This window comes from Zonotrichia albicollis, chromosome 9 (genome assembly GCF_047830755.1).
Source record: "Zonotrichia albicollis isolate bZonAlb1 chromosome 9, bZonAlb1.hap1, whole genome shotgun sequence".
Taxonomy (NCBI): domain Eukaryota; kingdom Metazoa; phylum Chordata; class Aves; order Passeriformes; family Passerellidae; genus Zonotrichia; species Zonotrichia albicollis.
Window position 1 is genome coordinate 39,459,945 of NC_133827.1, and position 19,336 is coordinate 39,479,280.

A 19,336-nucleotide genomic window follows, 5' to 3' on the forward strand; every position below is an offset into this window, starting at 1 on the left:
TGTTATATTTATATTAAAGAATGCCATGCTAAAGCTATACTAAAGAATAGAGAAAAGATACTTACAGAAAGTAAAAGATAATAATGAAAAACTCATTACTCTCTCCAGAGCCTGACACAGCTGGACTGTGATTGGTCACTAAGTAAAAACAATTCACATGAAACCAATTAAACAATCACCTGTTGGCAAACAATGTCCTAACCACATTTCAAAGCAGCAAAACACAGGAGAAGCAAATGAGATAATATTGTTTTCCTTTTTCTCTGAGGCTTCTTAGCTTCCGAGGAGAAGAATCCTGGGCAAGGGAATTTTTCCAGAAAATATGATGGTGACAAGCCAGAGTTCCAAGGGCCTGGCAAAGAGTCTACACAGACACATTCTGGGGAAAGGAGAGGCATGAAGAGAAAGAAACGTTTCAAGAGTGAAATAAAACCATGATGTGATTGCCACGTCAAATTTGGGAGTGGGAGTGGGAAACTTGGATGTAAATAATTTAGTGTCTGGTGGGAAGTAAGGAAAATGAGAAAGCAAGAGAGGGAAAAGTAACTGGTGCAAGACATCAGGTGACCAAGAGATGCACAAAGGAGAAAGAACAAAAAAAGAGATTGAAATGTGAGAGCAGAAAATGTCTGAAAGACTTGCAGGGGGAGAACAAACCTGAGAACAGAGAGATGAAGGAAGGGCACACATGGAGTTCTCATGAGTTGTATTGGATTCACATATAAAGCCAGGCACTTCAGAGAGAATGTATTTTACAGGCATGTAAACACACAGTCCCAAAAGGCACTGAGAAATTCTAATTAATGTTTGCTCACCCACAGTTAATCCCCTTTTTGAGGGCTACTCTTCTTCCCTGCTGCTTTCCTGCAGCTGAGTCCCTGTTTCATCACCAGGAGGCAGAAACGGGAGCTGGAAGGGTCTGCAAACCCCATTTTTCCAGGTGGTTCTGGAACACTAATCTGAAGGGATGCTGAGAAGTTCCAGGGGAGGAATGGAAACCTCTCAGTGCACATTTTAATTTAGTCCCCAACACCAGAGATTGGCTGTTCCAGGGAAGGGGCAGAGGCGAGGGGAGAGGAAATGAGGAGCAGCAGAGGTTACCTAACACCACATTTTTGAAGGGAGCTCAATGTGGTGTTTAATTCTCTTTTCAATCAGCTGCAGGGGAAGGCAGTGGTGGGGAAATGTAGTTAGAAATTCAGTGTTGGGATTTGGGAGATTCTGTCCCCAAGAATTTGAAGCCGTGTTGGTAGAAATTGGGTATTTTGTGCTGGCAGTTGGTGATATTACACAATTTTATAATATCAAATTGAAAGGTGACATTCTCTGCTTCCCCAGACACTTCTGTGTCCTCTACCTTTCCTTGCAGGAACTTTAGAGAATTTCTTAATTTCAAAAAATGCAAACCCTAAAGAGCACTACCTCAAATGTACATCTCTTCCTACAGAAACAGCTGTTTAAAAACAGTAATTTTTTTTAAAAATTCTAACAAAGCTTTTCATTTTAATGAACTTTTAAATATCTGCCTCTCATGGGTCTTATTCATGGTGCAACCTCCAAGTGGATTTTCTGTACAACTAGCAATGCTCAGATGTTTAACAGCTGTTTTTCTTAGCAATAAAGTAGTTTGCATATAATAATTTCCACAAAACCCTCTCAATTTTGAAAGAAAAGGACTTTAAAGAGGCTCCTCCTCTCTTTTCCTATGGTTTCTTCTCAAGAGCAACACTTCCATGGCTCCCAGTCCATGTGTTGGTATTTGGAGATCTCCCTCTTGCTGCAGCTCAAAGCAGAGACTCAGAAGAATTTACAATAATGGGACATAATTCAGATTTCCTTACCAAAGGAAGTCATATCTAACTTCCACTTGTAAATGTCAAACCTGTAATGAATTTATACTATAAGAAAATATTATTATCATTATTATTATTATTATTATTATTATTATTATTATTATTATTATTATTATTATTATTATTATTATTATTATTAAATATTTGGGGAGAAGGTGGAGAGCACTCTGTTTTCTTGTTTACATTTCCCAGCACGAAGCTGCAGCGGTTCAGTTTCTGATGAAGCAGCAACACAAATTCCCCCTCCTGAAAACTACCCAATAGTTTCATTTTTAGGACTGCTCAATTTGGCCTATATTATATGGTCGTGAAAGTTTGTGACTCATGCACTTCCTCCCACTCACAGAAATAAAACAGTAGTAGAAAATGTAAAGAAAAATGCCACTGTGATGAAATCCATCAGGACACAACGAATCCAGAGGGTTTTGGTTGGTGCAGGGCTCTGTGGAGCATCAATCCTGAAAATAAATCATGATTAGGGCAATTTCCATTGAAAACAAATCTCAAATATCATATCCTGGCATAGTATCAAATACACAGTCTCAATTGCAAATTTTGTCTCTCAAGATAAGAAAAGCATTGAACACATTTATCCAACAATTTCTGAGTGCCTGGGATGAACTTTATCAATGGCAGGGAAGGGAAGGAATGGAACCAGCAATAATATCCATGAGCACAGTGTTTACTCTTTCTCAGAACCATCTGGGCTGACAATTTTTACCAAAGACAGTGGGAATTTAAAACACAGTATTAATAGTTTTATGGCTGTAAAAACATTATTCACTTCCCTATGCTCTTTTTTTTTTTTTTTTTTTTTTGTTGTTTCTGATGAAACCCTGGTTTGTTCCAGGGGGTAATTCTTGTTAAGATATTTTGTAAGTTTGTGTTTTTCTGGACATGAGGAGGAAGAGGGGTTGCAGAGGAGATAAAACAGCCTCAGAGGATGACTAAAAGGGCAAATACCACGTACTTTCCTGTCTATTCTTTCTTTTACTTACCTGTTAGGGAAGGTGCTTCCTCCTGCAAGGTCTCAGTGGGGTTCAGGACCTTCTCCCATTTCCCAATATCCCTCTTCAACAAGTTAACACTAAAAGCTGTATTTCCATTTGATGTCATCCTGCAGCCAGGACTGTTAAGAAATAACAGCTTTGAAAAGCGGCCCTTGAAATCTGAAATTGATACCACACAAAAGGGCAGAGGGATCTTACAAAACACTTTACAGGAACATTGGGGGGGAACAAAAAGAGATAAAAATGTTCCTTCAGCTTAAAGAAGGACTAAGCTGCAGGGTTGCCTCTCTCATGTCTACCCAAAAGCCATATAAATACTAAACACTCAGCAAAGAGCTGAGGCAGAACATCCTGCATCTGAATGTCTCAAATACTCCATTATTTATGACCAATACCTTGAGGCCTGCCTTGTGTGCAGCAGGAATTTATGACATGCACGAGCAGGAATTGCTTCAACTCAGTGGGTGCTCCATGAGGCTCTTTGGAGTGGAACACAAGACAAAAAACATAATAAAAAATAGCACCAAAAAAACCCCAAAAAACAAAAATAAACCCTCCCAGAAAAAAAAGGAATAGCAGCTTGTTGCTTCATTTCCTGAAACTGATATATAATAGCACATCCCACGATAATTTATAGTTGAAGGCATTTAAACAGGCAGCTGCTGGGTCCAGGCTGGAATCTGGGAGGAATATCCTGAGCTTTATTTAGCCTGTGAAGGTGTAAGAAAGCCTGGCTGCAAAGGTTCTTCTCCAGTTTCTCTCAGTTAAGGACTCTGCCAGCTGGATCCTGCTGCTTTCTTCAGGGATCAGCAGAAGGAATAATATTTACCCAGGCTAGGACTTGCAAAGCAGTTTCCCTCTGGCTCAGGGACACTTTGCAGTCACTGGATTATGGACTCGTGTGTGTGATGTGGGAGTGAGAACTGAGCCCAGCAGGGTATAATGAACTTCCCAGAACCAGCTGATTAAAAAGGGAGTTGGAAGGATTCGAGCCTGCACGTCCCTCAGACTCGTGGTGCTCATCAGAGGAGCCCTTGCTTTCCTACTGTGGCAATCTCAGTAAGGCTCAAATGCCACAAAATCAGGATTTTTGCACCTTATTAAGGAACAATTACATGAGAAAATTTTCTAATTTCAATTATATGATCATTTAAATCAATTATATGTGAAAATTTAATGACTTATATTTTCAGAAAACTATTCCTTTTTTTTCACATTCATGGTGCCATCCAAGCAAAGCCTTACAAAACCTGCTGTCACTACCCCATCATCCCCCCAGGGACCACACCACACCAATTTGAGATTAACCTGGCAGGCAGTGTGCTGCAATGGGAAAATGAGCACAGGTATAAATATCACCCATCCTGGCTTTCATGTAAGACCTCTGGCTGTGCTGGCCTGGCTAATGCCACAAACATTTCCCTTCCCTCTGGAGCAGGGCTGGGGCAGCACAGGAGGTCCTGGAGCTCCTCATCAACCACAAAATGTTTCCTTCCAAAATGTGAGGGGAAAGAGAAAAAAATAAAAGAAAAGGTTTTTCTGTTTGGTTTAGACCTTGAAGATCATCCAGCCATCAGATGTGCAGAAGCAGCCCTTGCTCCCAGAGCTACCCTTGGGGTGAAACCTTTATGTTGTCCTTCTTGTTTGATGCTGAACTGACTGTTTCCATCATTCTCAGAGGTTTTGCACTGCAGCTGCAGGAAACCTGCAGGAGTTGGGGTTATTTTTGCTGTTGCATTCCCTCCAAGGCCATTCCCCCTCCCGGTTTTTTTGTGCCCACGGAAACACTTCATAAAACACCATCCCATGGAAACCAGCTGATTGCCAGTGCTGCCCCACAGCCACCAGGAATCACAAAAGCCAATGAAAGGGAGTCACATTCCCTCTCTGCTGCCTTTAAATCAGCTTTTAAAAGAAAAGGGGCCAAATTGGAAAGGAGCAGCAGCAATTCCAACCAGGGTGAAGCCAATCCACTCACACTGGGAGGGACAGGCCTCCCTTGGATGTCAATTCCTTACACACAGGGAAGGCACAAGGTGAAGCAGAATTATCATTAGTTTTCATTCATCTTAGTGGGCACTGAGATGTGGGATTGTTTTTCTTGTCCTCTGGAGAGACCCCCAAGGTAAATCACAAACAGGAGCATGGTGAAAGCCTGGGACAGTCTAAGCCGCACTGTAGGACGCTTGTTTTACAAAAGTAAATCCTAAAGCACTCCAAACATGCTTTCAGGAGGGTTAGCAGAGAATATTTGCCATTCTGGACTTTTTCAAAGTACAATTTAACACTACAAAAGAATAACCTCTATGTGGTAATGATGGAATTCAGTCTATGACTTTTCACTGTTCAGAACTTGCTCCCAAAAATAAAGGGAATTTTTTCCAGGTACTTTATGTCCTGAATGTTTACCAAAAGCAGTCAGATGATGAATTACATATTTTTGTGTGTCTGTATGATGAACCATTTGTAAAGGTAATGCTGTGTGAATATTAATAAAAATGCAGTGAGCTGGTATTGTTTCTCAGGCTATATTGATCATATTAATGAGAATGGTAATGTATGTGTGTTTATTATGATTAACAGAGCTTTGTTCATGTTGCATTTTCCATTGGAATGAAATTAACTTTCTGTTTCTAAAGTTGCTGAAGATGAATATTAAATACAGAGAAATGATTGGTGAATAAGCTCTTCAAAACCCTCTTCACGCCTATATCAAATTTAGTACACTCGCTATAAATTAATCTTGAAAACTAGAAGTTATTGGCAATTGTGGATGGAAAAACCCAAAGGGGGAAGAACCTGATCTAAGTAACAACAAGTACAATGAAGAAACTTCCACTTAAAAACATATCTTAACAAAATAATTTACTAAAAATGAGCTGCTGTGCCACTAACAGAGTAGAGAGAATCCAGCTTATAATTTCAGGGTATATGCAGAGAGAAAACATAGCTGCAGGAATGAGACAAATTCTGTTTACAGCAGAGTTTAAACACAGGTGGTTTGAGTTTGTGTTTTGTTTTGTTTTTTGTTTTGTTTTGTTTTGCTTTGCTTTGTTTTGCTTTGTTTTGTTTTGTTTTGTTTTGTTATGTTTTTCTGCCTCACATTTCTTTTCTGGGAGCAGTTCAAAGAATTGTATTTCTTCATTGCCTTAGGACTTGCTCCTGCAAATGGTAAAAAAGGTAGAAAAGGAAAAAGATTCTTTCTAAGATTTTCAGTGAAGCTCATATTCCTGGTCCAGCTGAAGATGTCCCTGCGCATTTCAGGAAGTTGGATCTTCCAACTTCCCTTCCAAGCTATATTATTTGATGATTTTCTCCAAACAAAATTAAGGCCTTCTCTGAATAAATCTTGTCCAAGAAAGGTGATTTGACCAGATAAAACCATGAAATTGAGGCCTGTCCTGAAGGTGCACAGCCCAAAGGCTTTTCAGGATGCACCATCAGGCCCCAATGCCAGCACTGGAGTGGCAAAACTGGAATTACTGAGGCAGAGGTGATTAAGCATTACCAGAAAACAAAAGAGCAGAAGATTAAGGAATTGATAAAAGATGATAGAATGGAGGTTTCCATGCAAATGGAACTTTATTTTTTCAGTACAAACAAGTTCCTGTAATCGATCACCAAAGATTGTCCATCCAAACCTAAATGGGCAGCGACAGGTTTGTGCGGGGTATTGGATTCCTGTCTGCTCACTGAAGATATTCCCACCACACCCCCACTGTTCTGTATGAATATTATTAGACCTTGAATTTGGTGCAAAGAACAGGGAATTTTACAGCCTATTCTGGGCACTGCAATTCTCATCATGAAGTTATTAGTAAGAAGGAATGAGCAGTAATTGTGAGGGAACAACAAGGTTATAATCATAACTTGTTCCAAATTATACTCCTGTGATCTCCCTTTTGCTCTGACTGGGAGCTTCTTTTTAACTTGGGAAATTTTCAATATTAAAGCCAAGAAGGAAATTACTGGGCATTTCTTTGAACAGTAAACTTCCTAGAAATGCAGAGATTGTCATAATCAGCAGGTTCACGGGCTTCAAAGTGCTGTGTTCACCTGACAGTTCTTTCAATCATTTTTTAGTAAAATACATCTGTAGCCATCGAGGCATTGTGTAATCCCCCCACACACCTGTAAATTATAATGTGGGATGTCATGATTTATTTCATAGCATAAAAGCTGTTAAATGAATACTGACAGCACCATTAGCATCCTGATCTTGAACTGAAGTGCAAGTCAGCTCTGCTTAAGTCATCATTCTCAGGAGCCACGAATAAATGTGCACTCAAAAAAGGTGCCGTGGGTTAATCAGAGCTGAATTAGTCAGGAAAAATCAGTGAAGAAGGGAGCAGGTCAGGAAATGACAGCCTGAAGCTTTTATTCCAACACTGGTTCTTGAAGCAGCCAATGCCAAAGACCCCAGAACACAAAAACATGGGCTGAAAACTTGATTAATTCAGAATTAAGTGAGACATATCGATATTGCCTCATCATCTTGTGCTCTGAGTGCTCCCATCCACCCCTCTTGCCTTGTTCCCTCTATTGGGAAGCAGAACCCAAATGGGCTCCACTCCCTGCACTCCTCTTTGCCTTCTGCCTTCCAGGAGGAGTCCTGGTGAAAAGCAAAGCACAGAGAACCAAATGAGCTCAGCTCAGAGTTAATTTACCCACCAAGAATCACCAATTACTCTTGCTCTGCCCTAAATCCCAGATTCCTTGATGTCATCTTCCAGGAAAGAAAATGGCTCCTTGTGCTTGCACTGAGATAAAATGTTTCATTTCTGTTCTTAACCTCTCCTGAGCTAATGGAGATCTGTGACTGTTTGAAACACAAATCTACTTATTCTAAAATTCCTGTTCTGTTTTATTTGTTCCCTAATGTAACACTGCCCATTTTGTTGTTCTCCTACACATTTAAACCATTTTTTTCCCCTCATACAGCTTCTGTCATTTCTGGAGGTGAAATCTGGATTCCTGTCCTCAGAGCCTTTAGAATTCTGTTGTATCATAAATATTTATCACAACTCTTTCAATACCAACAGCTGTGCTCCTTTCACATGCAGAGCTGGTTTTATAAGGGTCAAGCCCTCTGTACCTCTTCCAAGTTTCCACAAGAATTCAGATTGTTCCCATTTGGCCCTCCACAAACAGGACTCAACACACCTCCAGGATGAGAGGTCCTTCTCAATGAGGAATAATTGTTCTCTCTCCCAGTACAGATCTTATCCCAGTTTAGACATTATTTCTACCTTTACTTGCACGTTTATCCCAGTCATTTACTCCAATCTGTTTGTCCAGCTAAAGGGATCAAAGGCATTCAAACTAAGACAAAAAACACTCAACCTCTCAGAAAGGCAGGCTGGTTAGTTCTAGAGTCATCCCTAATAATTCACAGCTCCTGTGAGAATCTCCAGATTCAAAAAGTTGCTTGAATGTGATCATTTATTAAGTTATTCCTTTTGATGAACCCAGGACACCTCAAAAAGGGGATTTTTTTTTTCTTCAAATAAAGGTAAATGAAATTTATCTGGCTTTTCCCCCCTGTTACTTCCAAAAGGACACATCAGTCATCCCAAACTAACACACTTAAGCTGAGCAACTATTAAATGAACCCAAATCATGCTTTATTGTCTGCTGAGATGGTTTCTCATTCTAAATGGAGTGTTTATTTTCTCATTTAGATCTCCAAATGGGACCCCAACTAATGGAATAAAATGGCCAGTCTTCACTAGTGCTGACCAGAAATATTTGACACTGAACTCCAACACTTCTGAGGTACTGACAAAGCCACGAGCTCAGCACTGTCGGTTCTGGAAACACTTTTTCCCCAAAGTCATGGAAATGACAGGTAACAATTCTTTTCCACATGCTTTTATACAAAACTTTCATGCAGGGACCGTTTGCGGGACGTTAATGTGATAATTGAGTTCAGATCTTTCTGTTCCTGTTTGTAACTGAGATGTTCATTTGGGTGGAGCTGAACTGGTGTTGGATTGAGCTGCCCATGCTGTGCTGAGGGGGGACCCCAGAACGTGCCCTGTCCTTCTGGCTTTGGGGTCACCACCCTGTTTTGTACCAGGGCAAAACCTGGGCACACACCAAGGGCCAGGACTTTGTGATACGGAGTTTTTCTGTCCCAAAATTCAGATGCAGCCACACTGTGAGACACTGAGTGCTGAAATCTCAGTTCCTGGGTACCCCTGAAAGAGTTTTGGTGCCACCAGGGCTCCTGGGTGCTGGAGTGAGCAGGAAAATCAGTGCTAAAGGGGTGTTTGCACTGGGATCTCTGGAGGGTTCAGATGTTCTGTATAAACTGTGGGACGTTAGAGGATGTTATATTTGGATTATATTATCTATTATTTATGGGAGTCTATTTTATGCAACTGATCCCCTGAGGATATGAAGTGCACTGCCAAGAGGGGATTCTGGTTTCCAGCTCACGTGAGAGCCCTGTGTTTTATTTCTGGAGTGTCATTGCTGAGAACCCAGAGCCTGCAGGATTTGCTATAGAAACAGAACTGATTTGTGCCTGGCCATGTCTACAATGGATTTATGAGATTTCACTGCCAGGAAAAGTGTAATTGTTTGAAACTTTAGGATCAGTTGAACAGAGAAGATACAAGTTTTTCCAAGACCCATAGCCCTGTTTTACCAAAGCCCAGCAATAGATGAAGCCTCTGTGCTTTGGATTTCAAAAGGAATTGATTTTATAAAGTGATTTTGCAGCTCTGGCATCACATTCTGCAGCTTGACTGAGGGAAGGTCTTGTTTCAAAAATGAGATACACTTTTAAGATGTTAATTAGTAATTTAAAATCTTTCTCTAAGACTCAGTTTGAATGCTCGTCTTAAAAAACACGTAAGCCTTAAAAATATGTAAACTGTCATGGTGCACAGATGATTCCTTCTGAAATAATTTATTCCCTCCTCATTTGAGTCTGTGACTGTATTATGGCTCAACTTTTATCCCCTCTCAATTCAACAGATGTTTTTCAATTAAATCAAGAGACACGAAATCAGTAGGTAAAATGAATAATTTATGAAGCCTACTGTGTGATTTTAAAATCACAGCTTTCCCAATTACGGGTGGATTTCGGGGAGGTTTCAAAGATTCTGACAACTTTGTGCTGAGCCAGGAGAACTGAACTCTTTTACATATTCCTTTAACCTGGCTGGGGAACCCTCGGGGGGAAATGTGGATCCTGCAAATGGGCTGAGCTTAACTAAGCTTGCGTGGAGCAGGAGGGAGCAGAGCACCAGAGTCCAGCTCAGCCTGGGGGAGAGGAGAGGAGAGCTCTGCCTGCTCCTGTGGGGTGAGGGATGATGGAGCAGCGCTCAGGACCTGCCAGCAGTGTAGCAGATAGGGCCTGGCGTTCGGAAGATCTCGTGATGTACGGGAAGACAGGGCCCCTGTCCCCTTAGATAAGAAAATTAACATAGGAATGTAGTCCCCTGAACCAGTTTTCAGTAACTTTCCACTTGCCCAAGTAACTTTCCATTGCCTACTAACCATAGATGGTAAAGACAGACCCCCACCTGACGTAGAAGCCCCCTAGACTATAAAACCCCACGGGAAGAGAGAATAAAGGCCTTTGATCCTCCACCATATTGGTGTCCGCGTGTTTCTTAGGCCCGAGCGACCCTGGGGAAGGGGGTCGCCCGTGCTGCTTCCTGAAACCAGGCCGCCTGCCTTGTATCAGAAGGCAACACAGCAGACATGAATTCATCACCGTGCCACATCGGGTAATTGGCAACATCAATTTACATAATTTAATTAAAGGGAATTCGCGAGAGTATTCTGAGCAAAAAGAGAAGAATCGTCGTGTCTGGATCCAAATATAGAACTGAGGCAAGAATGCTGTCAACAAGTGGCACTGCCTTGTCTTGTATCATCTGTCAGTCCTTGAAACATTGCAGTAATAAAAACAGTATTTCCATTATGTTCCCTGTACAATATTATCCAATTCTGACAGAAAACCCTTTGAAATCCTGTGTACAAATGTGATGTAATAGCTTATATTGCAATAATTCTCTTCACTGAAATATTATTTTGCATTTTCTCTCTCCTTTTATGCCCAAAGGACAGTGCACAGCATTAATGCAGAGATTTCCTCTTGTTCTGAGAGTCTGTCCTTTCTATTACTCCTTTCATTGAAATATTCTTAGGAAAAGAAGGTTGCTTTAACATGAGGTGATATAAGATGACAGGGAACAAGTAAGGAATTTTTGTGTTCTCATTGTTACAAGTTCAAGTAGGGTTCAGATAGGCAAAATAGACTTCTATCAGGTAGAACCCAAAAAGAATAATCAAAACAACTTATTTTGCAGAAATTATGATTTTTCAGCATCAAGTGATCAGGATTTGCCATGGATTTGCTTGGTAACCCCTTGCCTAATTCCTGACCCACTCCTAGCCCAAGCCTTGCCACCCTCTGAGGGATTTTAAAGCCTTTAAAGGCCAGCTCCAAGTGTGTCCTGGATCTGAACCAGCCTCTTCCCATCACAGGCTGGGTAAGACAAGTTCCCTGAGGCAGCTAAATATATGAGAAATATATATCTTTACTGTTAGAAAATTCACATTTTCCTCAAACAATCATATCATGTTTAAAAAAAAAAAATTATTATGGTTGTGGGGTAGGAAAATAATAAGGAAAAAATAAGGCTCTCCCTTAATACAAGAGTAACAGCCATATATAAAATATGGCTTTGATACCTCTAGAGTGATTTGTGTGATTTTGGAAGATTTCTCAAGGTATTCTCCTCGGGTTTCAATTGGAAAACTAAAGACACAAGTCAAAACCTGGGTTTTTGTGTCCAGGACCAGTAGACCTGGGCTCTCAGTTCCAAGCAGACACAATTCCTACAGGATTTACCCCAATTTCCAAGGCCCTGAGCCCAGGACAAGCTGGGGCACTCAGCATTTCCCATTCCAGCCTGAAACCTGAAGGGTTTCTGCTGCTGCAGCTGCTGCTGTATCACACTGGAGGGACAGTAAACAGTAAGTGACTTTTAAGTGGCTTTTAGAGCAATCATCTGTTAATTATAAAAGGATCTGTGTTAGACTTTAGCTCCTCAACACAACCTTTAATGCATCTAAAGCCCTTCCTATTTATGTGAGCCCGTTTCCTCTTGATTGTAGAACGCTGCAGGCAGCCAAACTTTCCATTTACTCCTCCATTACTATTTTAGTGTGCCTAATACATATTTCTCTATTTTATTTGATATTACTGGATCATGTATCATCTATGAAGAAATCAAGCTTGGCCATATGAATACATTACTTTTTAAAACCACCATAAAAAGATTTTTTTTAATGTGGAGGCAGAGAAATGTTGAACCTCTTGACCAATGAGCAACAAAAATTATTGTATTTGCTGTGATCCTCCAACCAGTATCTGGAGTCTACAGAGATAAATACTCAGGGTGGTAAGAATATTTAACAATTGACTAAATATAAAATTCACCATCAGTATTAAATTAAATTTCCACAGAGTTGGATCCATGAAGAAATGTGAATTAATCACGGGTAACCTCACCAATACTACCATACCTCCCAACAAAGGCTTTACTCATTGCACCCATGAGCAAAAATTTTCTGTACCTAAACCATCTGATTTCTTTCCATTTCATTCCATGTCAAGGAAGATAACAGCCCTTGGAATAACTCATCTTCCAGAGAGCTCTGCTGACTTCTGGAAGAACTGAAAAAATGAAAGAGAGGATTTTGTAGTCCTTAAAAACACATGTGAAAATGAATTTACTGCTGTGTCTAACAAAGCTTTGATATCCAGAGAGTGTGATTAAAGAATATTCAATATAGATATTATTTGTGGTGTTTGTGGAGAAACTCTCACCATGAGAATCTACTGCATAAACCTGTGGCATTTATCATACTACTGAACCCAGAAACTTGAAGGTTTGCAGAAACCTGCAATCGTGAGGTGTTGAGGACAGAAAAATTAATTCTAACTTGCCATCCCTTATTAATTAACAGCTATGTGGCCTTTATCCCAATCCTAAATGTGGTTTTGTGTGTTAACATTAAGATTAGCACTTCATTGGCACATCCAGCGGTTCAAAGGATGGGATGGGGATGAATTTAACTTTGCTGTAACACCATTAAAGGAGAGATGGAATGAGAGGAAATTCCAGAAGAATCAAAAAAACCCTTTTTAAATTTTGATCTGTTAGACTGGAACCTTTCAGAGCACTGATTCATTGCCTGCAGAATCTCCCCTTTTCTCCTGCCCAGCCTCACTGGGCTTTGCACAGGAATTAAGGTGAAGTTTGGGATTGCCCCAGTGCCTTCTAGAAAATTCAGTTTTCACTGTTAGCAGGCTCTGCAGGCCCCCAGTGCTCTGATCTGTAATTATTGGTCAGTTGGACTCTCTAATCTTTTCCTTTTTTGCCTCCCAGCTGTCAGCCCATCTAAGTCATGGGTGGTTGCCTCCCAGAGATTGATGATGTTGGCGATAATGGGATGCATTGACTTGTGACTTCAATTTGGATCTTATCACTGGGGGGAAGAAAAGCAAACAAATGGGAATCCAAGTTCTTATTTCAGTGATTTCCATCCCCCTTTTGTCTTTTAGTTCCATAATGGTGGCTCCTCTGAATTTTTTGATGTCTTTTTTCTCTAGCTGGCTCACTTGTTCACCATAATCTTTAAAAAGGACTGAAAAGCCCCATAATTTATACTCCAGATCCGTGACTTTTAATTCAAGATGTGTCTATGGCAGAGATATTTTGGTGTCTTTGGGCAGACTTGAAACACCTCTGCATGTGAATAATTAAAGAAGAGAGGGTTTTGAGTTTCCTTTTTAATTCTTAAGCGGAGGTTTTGCCCGAATAAATAAAACTGGACACCCTAAATCAAGAAGAAAATGAGAAACACAGTTCAGGCAGTTTTCTCCAAATAATACTGCTACTGCTTCATACACTAAATTACCAATCCATTTGACTTAAAGTGAAAAATTTGGCTTTGTCTGAGATCCTGACTACATCCTTAAATTAAATATGTGTAAAGGAGAGTTCTTAGAGTCAGGAAAGCAGGATGTTGTGCATGTTTTGTCCCCATGTTTCTGAGTTCTATCTACATAGTTAGCAATGAAAATGAGATTTTATTGTTACCAGCACTTCCAAATCATCTCTGTGTTAATGGCAGTTGTGGCCTGCAGAAAAAAAAATTAAAAGTATGTGAACTTTCCTTTGATCTCTGTAATAACCAAGCTTATTTACAACTTTGATCTGAGGGAGAAGGATGTGGTTAATTTATTGACATTTTTCCCCATATTTGTTCTTCACACTTTTCTTTTTGACTGCATTTAAAAGTACAGGACTTCCCGGAGAAAAAAAATATCCTGGTTTTATTTCTGGTCTCACTGGAACCAAGAAGTAAATCTCATTTCAAAGTCTCATTAAATTGCCATCTGGATTTCCAGACCAAAAAGGTTTGGAAACATTGAGCTAAACTGCAGATAAGCGACCAAATTACTGGATGCTTCTCCAAGCTAAATCTCGGAATCAGTGAACTCTCTCCCCCGAATATTCTCTCTAGTGATGTGTAAAACACTGAAGTATTTCATTTTCACATCACCAGTTACACTTGCAGCGCTGGCAGGTCATAAAAAAGGGGGAAGGGGTGTATTTATGGAGGGAAGAAGAGCAGCAGAAGAACATAAAAGCCAGAGGAGCATAAAGAAACCCACGAGCTGTTACCTCAGGAACACCATCCCCAAGTTTTTCTGGAAGGGAGCCCTGCCAGCGAGGGACAGCACCAGAGCTGGGTCCAGAATGAGCAGAGCAGGCACAGATCATCAATGGTTTCTGAACTTTATCCTGAGCTCTACAGCTCAAACAAAATGATGAGCAGCAGTGTCTGGTACAGCCTGCAGGTTTTATCCACATTTGGTGCTGTCTGGGATGTTCCTCTCGTGGTGTTAATCGCCTTTTGGGGCTTCAGGAGGGGATCCTGTCCATAAAACACTCTGGGAACCCTGTGAAATGCTGTATTTTTGTGACTCTTCTCCTCCTCACCCTCTGCTCCCGTGCTCATAACAAATTTGGCAATAAACATTTCCTTGGGACTCAGGATTACTTGGAAAGTGCTTTAAAGGTGAGGATGGAAAAGAAAAGAGAAGATGGTTTCATGTTGACATAGTGCACATTTGACAGTGTTCTTCTCCAACCTGTGCCCTTTGTGCTTTAAATCTGGGGATTTGTTCCATGGGAGGTCGAGGTCTTGGACATCCATTGAAATCCATTAAAACAATGGAAATCCTGTTGTTGCCTTAAACAAAGCTGTGATTTCACCTTGTCTTTACAAGCATCTCTCTCCTTTTGCATTATTTAGTCTTCAGGGTGTATGGGTTTGAATGCAAGGTATATTTAACCAAAGGAATATGCCAAGGATAAAAAAAAGAAAAAAAACAGTGACTTTAAAATGATGATTTTGATGGAAAGAATATTATCAAAATGTATTTTGAAAATATACATATTTTTAAAAATCAAAGTATATTTATTACCCTGCCAGAATATCTTTGCCCTCCTTCCTTTTGGATGTAAAGACAAAATACTAATCACTGAATTTTCAGTCATTCCAGGTTTAAGGAAAGAAGCAAAAGACCATCCCATAATGTATTTGAAGCAGATGACATTGATAATAATCAAAATTATTTTTCAATTAGCATACAAAGAGATTCAAATTTAGATTAATGTAACCCATTTCATGTTTTACAGGAAATATTGATGAAGCAGAACGAGAGTGGAAAGCAGGATTCCATCGCTGGAACAATTACATGTCAGACTGGAAAAATCAATTTAATGATTACACCAGCAAGAAGGAGCTGTGCAGTCTCTAATTAATATGTTTACTCTTTCCAGTGTGCCCCTAGAACTGTTCATCAGGCAAATATCCAGGTAGCTTCCCAAACTGCCGAGCATTAAATATATTATGCAGATTAAAGGAAATATGACAGCTACAACTATGATTTCAGATCTTTCATTTATATTTTACCTCCTCTCTCAATATAAAAATATAAGGCACCCACACCCTTTGAAGCCTCCCTGGGTTAGGTAGGACTGCAGAGATTAAAAGGCTGGAGATTAATGATTAATGATTAATTAATGTACATATTCTTATAAACACTGGCTGCTTAAACTCACCCTTCAAAGAAACAATGCAATCTGTTAGGGGAAAATGGATTTTATTTTAAACAGAAATAGCAGTTTACAGCATTGCCATGCAGAGCACAATCAGATTTAATCTTTAACTGCAACGCCACCCTCACTCAAGCTTGTTTCAGACATAATTTCATCAACATAAACATAAAGATGCAATAACTTTGCTGGATGCACCAGGCTTGTTACACCAAAAAGTTTTAATACTGCCATAAAAGTGGGAATCAGTGCTTCTTTCTGGACAAATATGTGGACAAAGCCATGGCAGGAGAGGATTTGTATTGAAAAATCTAAATCAAGTGCTACACTGAAACAAGCTGGAAAAGCCAGCGCCTTCCCCATAATTCCCATTTTTTAAGGAATAAAGAATTATGGGACTCACAAATAATGAATTCATACCTTTCCAGCTCAGGCACCCTGGGAAAAGTCCTTCCTATGGAGGCCAACGCCAATAATGATTTCTTTTTTGCCCACTCAGTTGCCTCCTGGTTGAGGGACACCCACATTTACTGGAACACAAGCGACAAGTTTTTACACCTGCACAAGAACCTCATTCTCTGTGTCAGCAGATTCCCAGCCCCAAAGCCTGCCAGGAGAGTGGGGGTGACCAGGGAATCTCCCGGATGGAAGGCTGGGGAGAGGATCCTTGCAGTTGTGTGTGGGATCTCAGGATCTGAGTCCTGAGGTGCCGAGCCACCGAGACCACCCTTGGGGGGCTCGGGAGTCCTGGAATGTTCCAGAAGTGTCTGGTGGCTGCACTTTGATCCTACACAGGAGACGACACCTGTATGAGGACAGGAGGGTTTCACGCGGGTGAATGGTGAAGGGATTGGTTAATTAGAGGGTGAGACACAGGGTTTAGGATTTCTGTACAGGGGGGTTTAGAGAAGTAAGATGGAGGAATTGGGGCGTGTCCTGTCCTTCTTCTTCTTCTTCTTCTCCTCCATCTTCTTTGGCCATGGTGGCACTTTGGGATTGGTTATTACTGAAAGTGCACCGGGCAATAAGAATAAATGGTATTGGGGAAGAAATGATAAATATTGTACACGTAACAATGGGTATAAAGATAGGTGACTGTCCGGAGGGCAGCACAGTGTGCTCATGGCTGGCTGCTGAGCAGAGCTCTGTCGGGCTGAAAGAAAATCTTTTAGATAAACAATTAATAAACATAAAAACCGAAAGAAGAACTGAAGCCTCTTCTCGTCCTTCGATATGCAGGCTGCCCCAAGGCCACTCCGGGCCTTTCCAGGCCCCTCAAACAGCTGAAAACCCGACAGTTGTGGCCTTGGTGGGAAGGACCCCAAGGCCTCCTTGCCACGGCCAGGAGAGCTCCGTGCCCTGTGAGCTGGCATCTCCCACACTCCTTTCCACCTGCTTGAGCTGAACCCACTAAAAACCTCTACAGAAACCCATGGATAATTCTTCCTCCTCCCCTGCTTCTGGATGGGGCTGGAATTTTTTTTCTGCCTGAACACCACCGTAATTGGTTGCTTTTCACTGGCCCAACTGGGAAGAATAAATGCCAAGAATTTGATGAATGTAAGTAGTATGTAAGAGCAACAAGCCATCTCGTAAATAAATTATCCTGAAGCTTTCTGTAAATGCAGTAGCATCTCAGTGCATCTATTTTCTGTGCTAGTGATTGCAAAATGCCTCCTTGGATTGAGCTGAAGAACTCCAGATAATGAACTGAGAGTGTTCTCTTCCTGGCAATCAGTTTGACCACACAGGCTCCCTCCAGTGAAAGGATTTATTTATACAGGAAGGCCAAATTCTGCAAGAGAGGATGGCCTATCATCTTTCCAGTTATTTCTAAGAGAACACGATTATTTCCCTGACTACTTTATGGAAAACCAGCTTTTAGCACAGGATTTTCAAAGGCTGCAGTCAAACCTGCACAGAGACATAAAAGTCTGATCAGTTTGAACATGCTGATCAAAACTTGAAATGATCTGGGATGCAAAAGCCCTTTTTATGTATCACTACATGTTTATACCACAGGTAATTAGCCCATTACATAGATTAGCATAGTATTTATCAAATATTCAATGGATACTGAAAATAAACACAGAAGGGTGAATTTCTTGTCCATCCTTGAGCAGTTTTGGCACCTCTCCATTTTATTTCTGTGCTGTTCTTCATGGGGATTTTGGGTGTTGCTGTGCCACAGTGAGCCTTGACAGCACCATCAAAGCACATTTATTTCTTCAGCCATCCTCTTCACTGCAATATTTCCTTACCCATCTGTCTGATCAGCCTAATCAAATAGGGGGACAAATATCTGAGCGAATTAAAATGTAAAATAACCTTTGGAAAGGTGCTGAAAGGAGTTTATAAAATATTTGGTTGCAAAGGTGGTTTTTTGTTTGAGTAATACAAAGGGTTAAACCACTTTTTGAAGGTTTTACTGATTTTCTTGGTGTGACTTGCTAGCTTTGTATTTATTCACCTGCTGGGAAATAATATCTCCATTTATCATTCAAATGAAATCAGTACATCATGTAGTCATTCATGGCTCATATCTGCGAAAAAAAAAAAAAAAACAGAACAAGAAAGCCTGAAGTAGTTGGATGTAAGTGGTTAAGGTAATGAGGAGTGAAAAAAGCCTGTGATTGCTGAAAATGATGATTATATATTAGAGGGATATCTCACCCAGACCTTCCTGAGGATGGAATGTTGTTAATTGATGTTTTCTTTTCGCTCCTGAGAGCCAAGAAACACAGGTTTCTCTGTGAAACCTGAGAAAATGTGTTGATTCTTTCTTCCCATCTTTGTTACCCAAAGCAAGAATTCTGAATTTAGTCACAGAGTCGATGAAAGATCAGAACAAGATGAACTGCAGTGCCGACCACAAATGTTGGCAGTAAACCAGTTCTCATTGGGTTTATAATCTCCCAGGTGTTAATGACAGATATTTCACACTTATTTTAGATGTTGGCATTGGAGGACTGAAGTCAGACATTTCCCAGCAATCAAACCCACCTCTTTTTTTTCACATTTTACATGTTTTGTCTAAAGAACTTTTTGTTAGATAAGCTTTCAGTAAAGTTAAGCATTATTTGTGTGAAATCCAATCTGGGTGTCAAACTCACAAGAGTTGGGATGTTCACAGTACCAGGCCTGGTCTGCAGAGCTGGACAACAAATGCTGAAGATTTCTGGCTTTCAACAGAGTCCAAAATTGTCCTTAACACAACTTGGACCCTCCCAAAATTTCCAGGCTTCCTCCCAGCTGCAGATATTACCCTCATAACCCCCTCATAGTTTTTTACCCCTCATAGCCTGGATTTTTGAAT

The 19,336-nt window shown here is 40.5% G+C and overlaps 1 protein-coding gene across 5 annotated transcripts in view; it reads left to right on the forward strand.

Moving 5' to 3' along the window:
* Nucleotides 1–16,151, forward strand: part of BCHE (butyrylcholinesterase) — a 50,735-nt gene extending 34,584 nt beyond the window's left edge. For all 5 annotated transcript variants that reach the window (XM_074547496.1, XM_074547495.1, XM_074547497.1 and 2 more), the window contains 2 exons: nt 8,545–8,711; nt 15,601–16,151. In XM_074547496.1, coding sequence (XP_074403597.1) covers nt 8,545–8,711; nt 15,601–15,722 — 289 coding nt within the window. In that variant the 3' untranslated portion in view covers nt 15,723–16,151. The remainder of the gene's footprint in view (nt 1–8,544; nt 8,712–15,600) is intronic.
* Nucleotides 16,152–19,336: the final 3,185 nt, after the last annotated feature.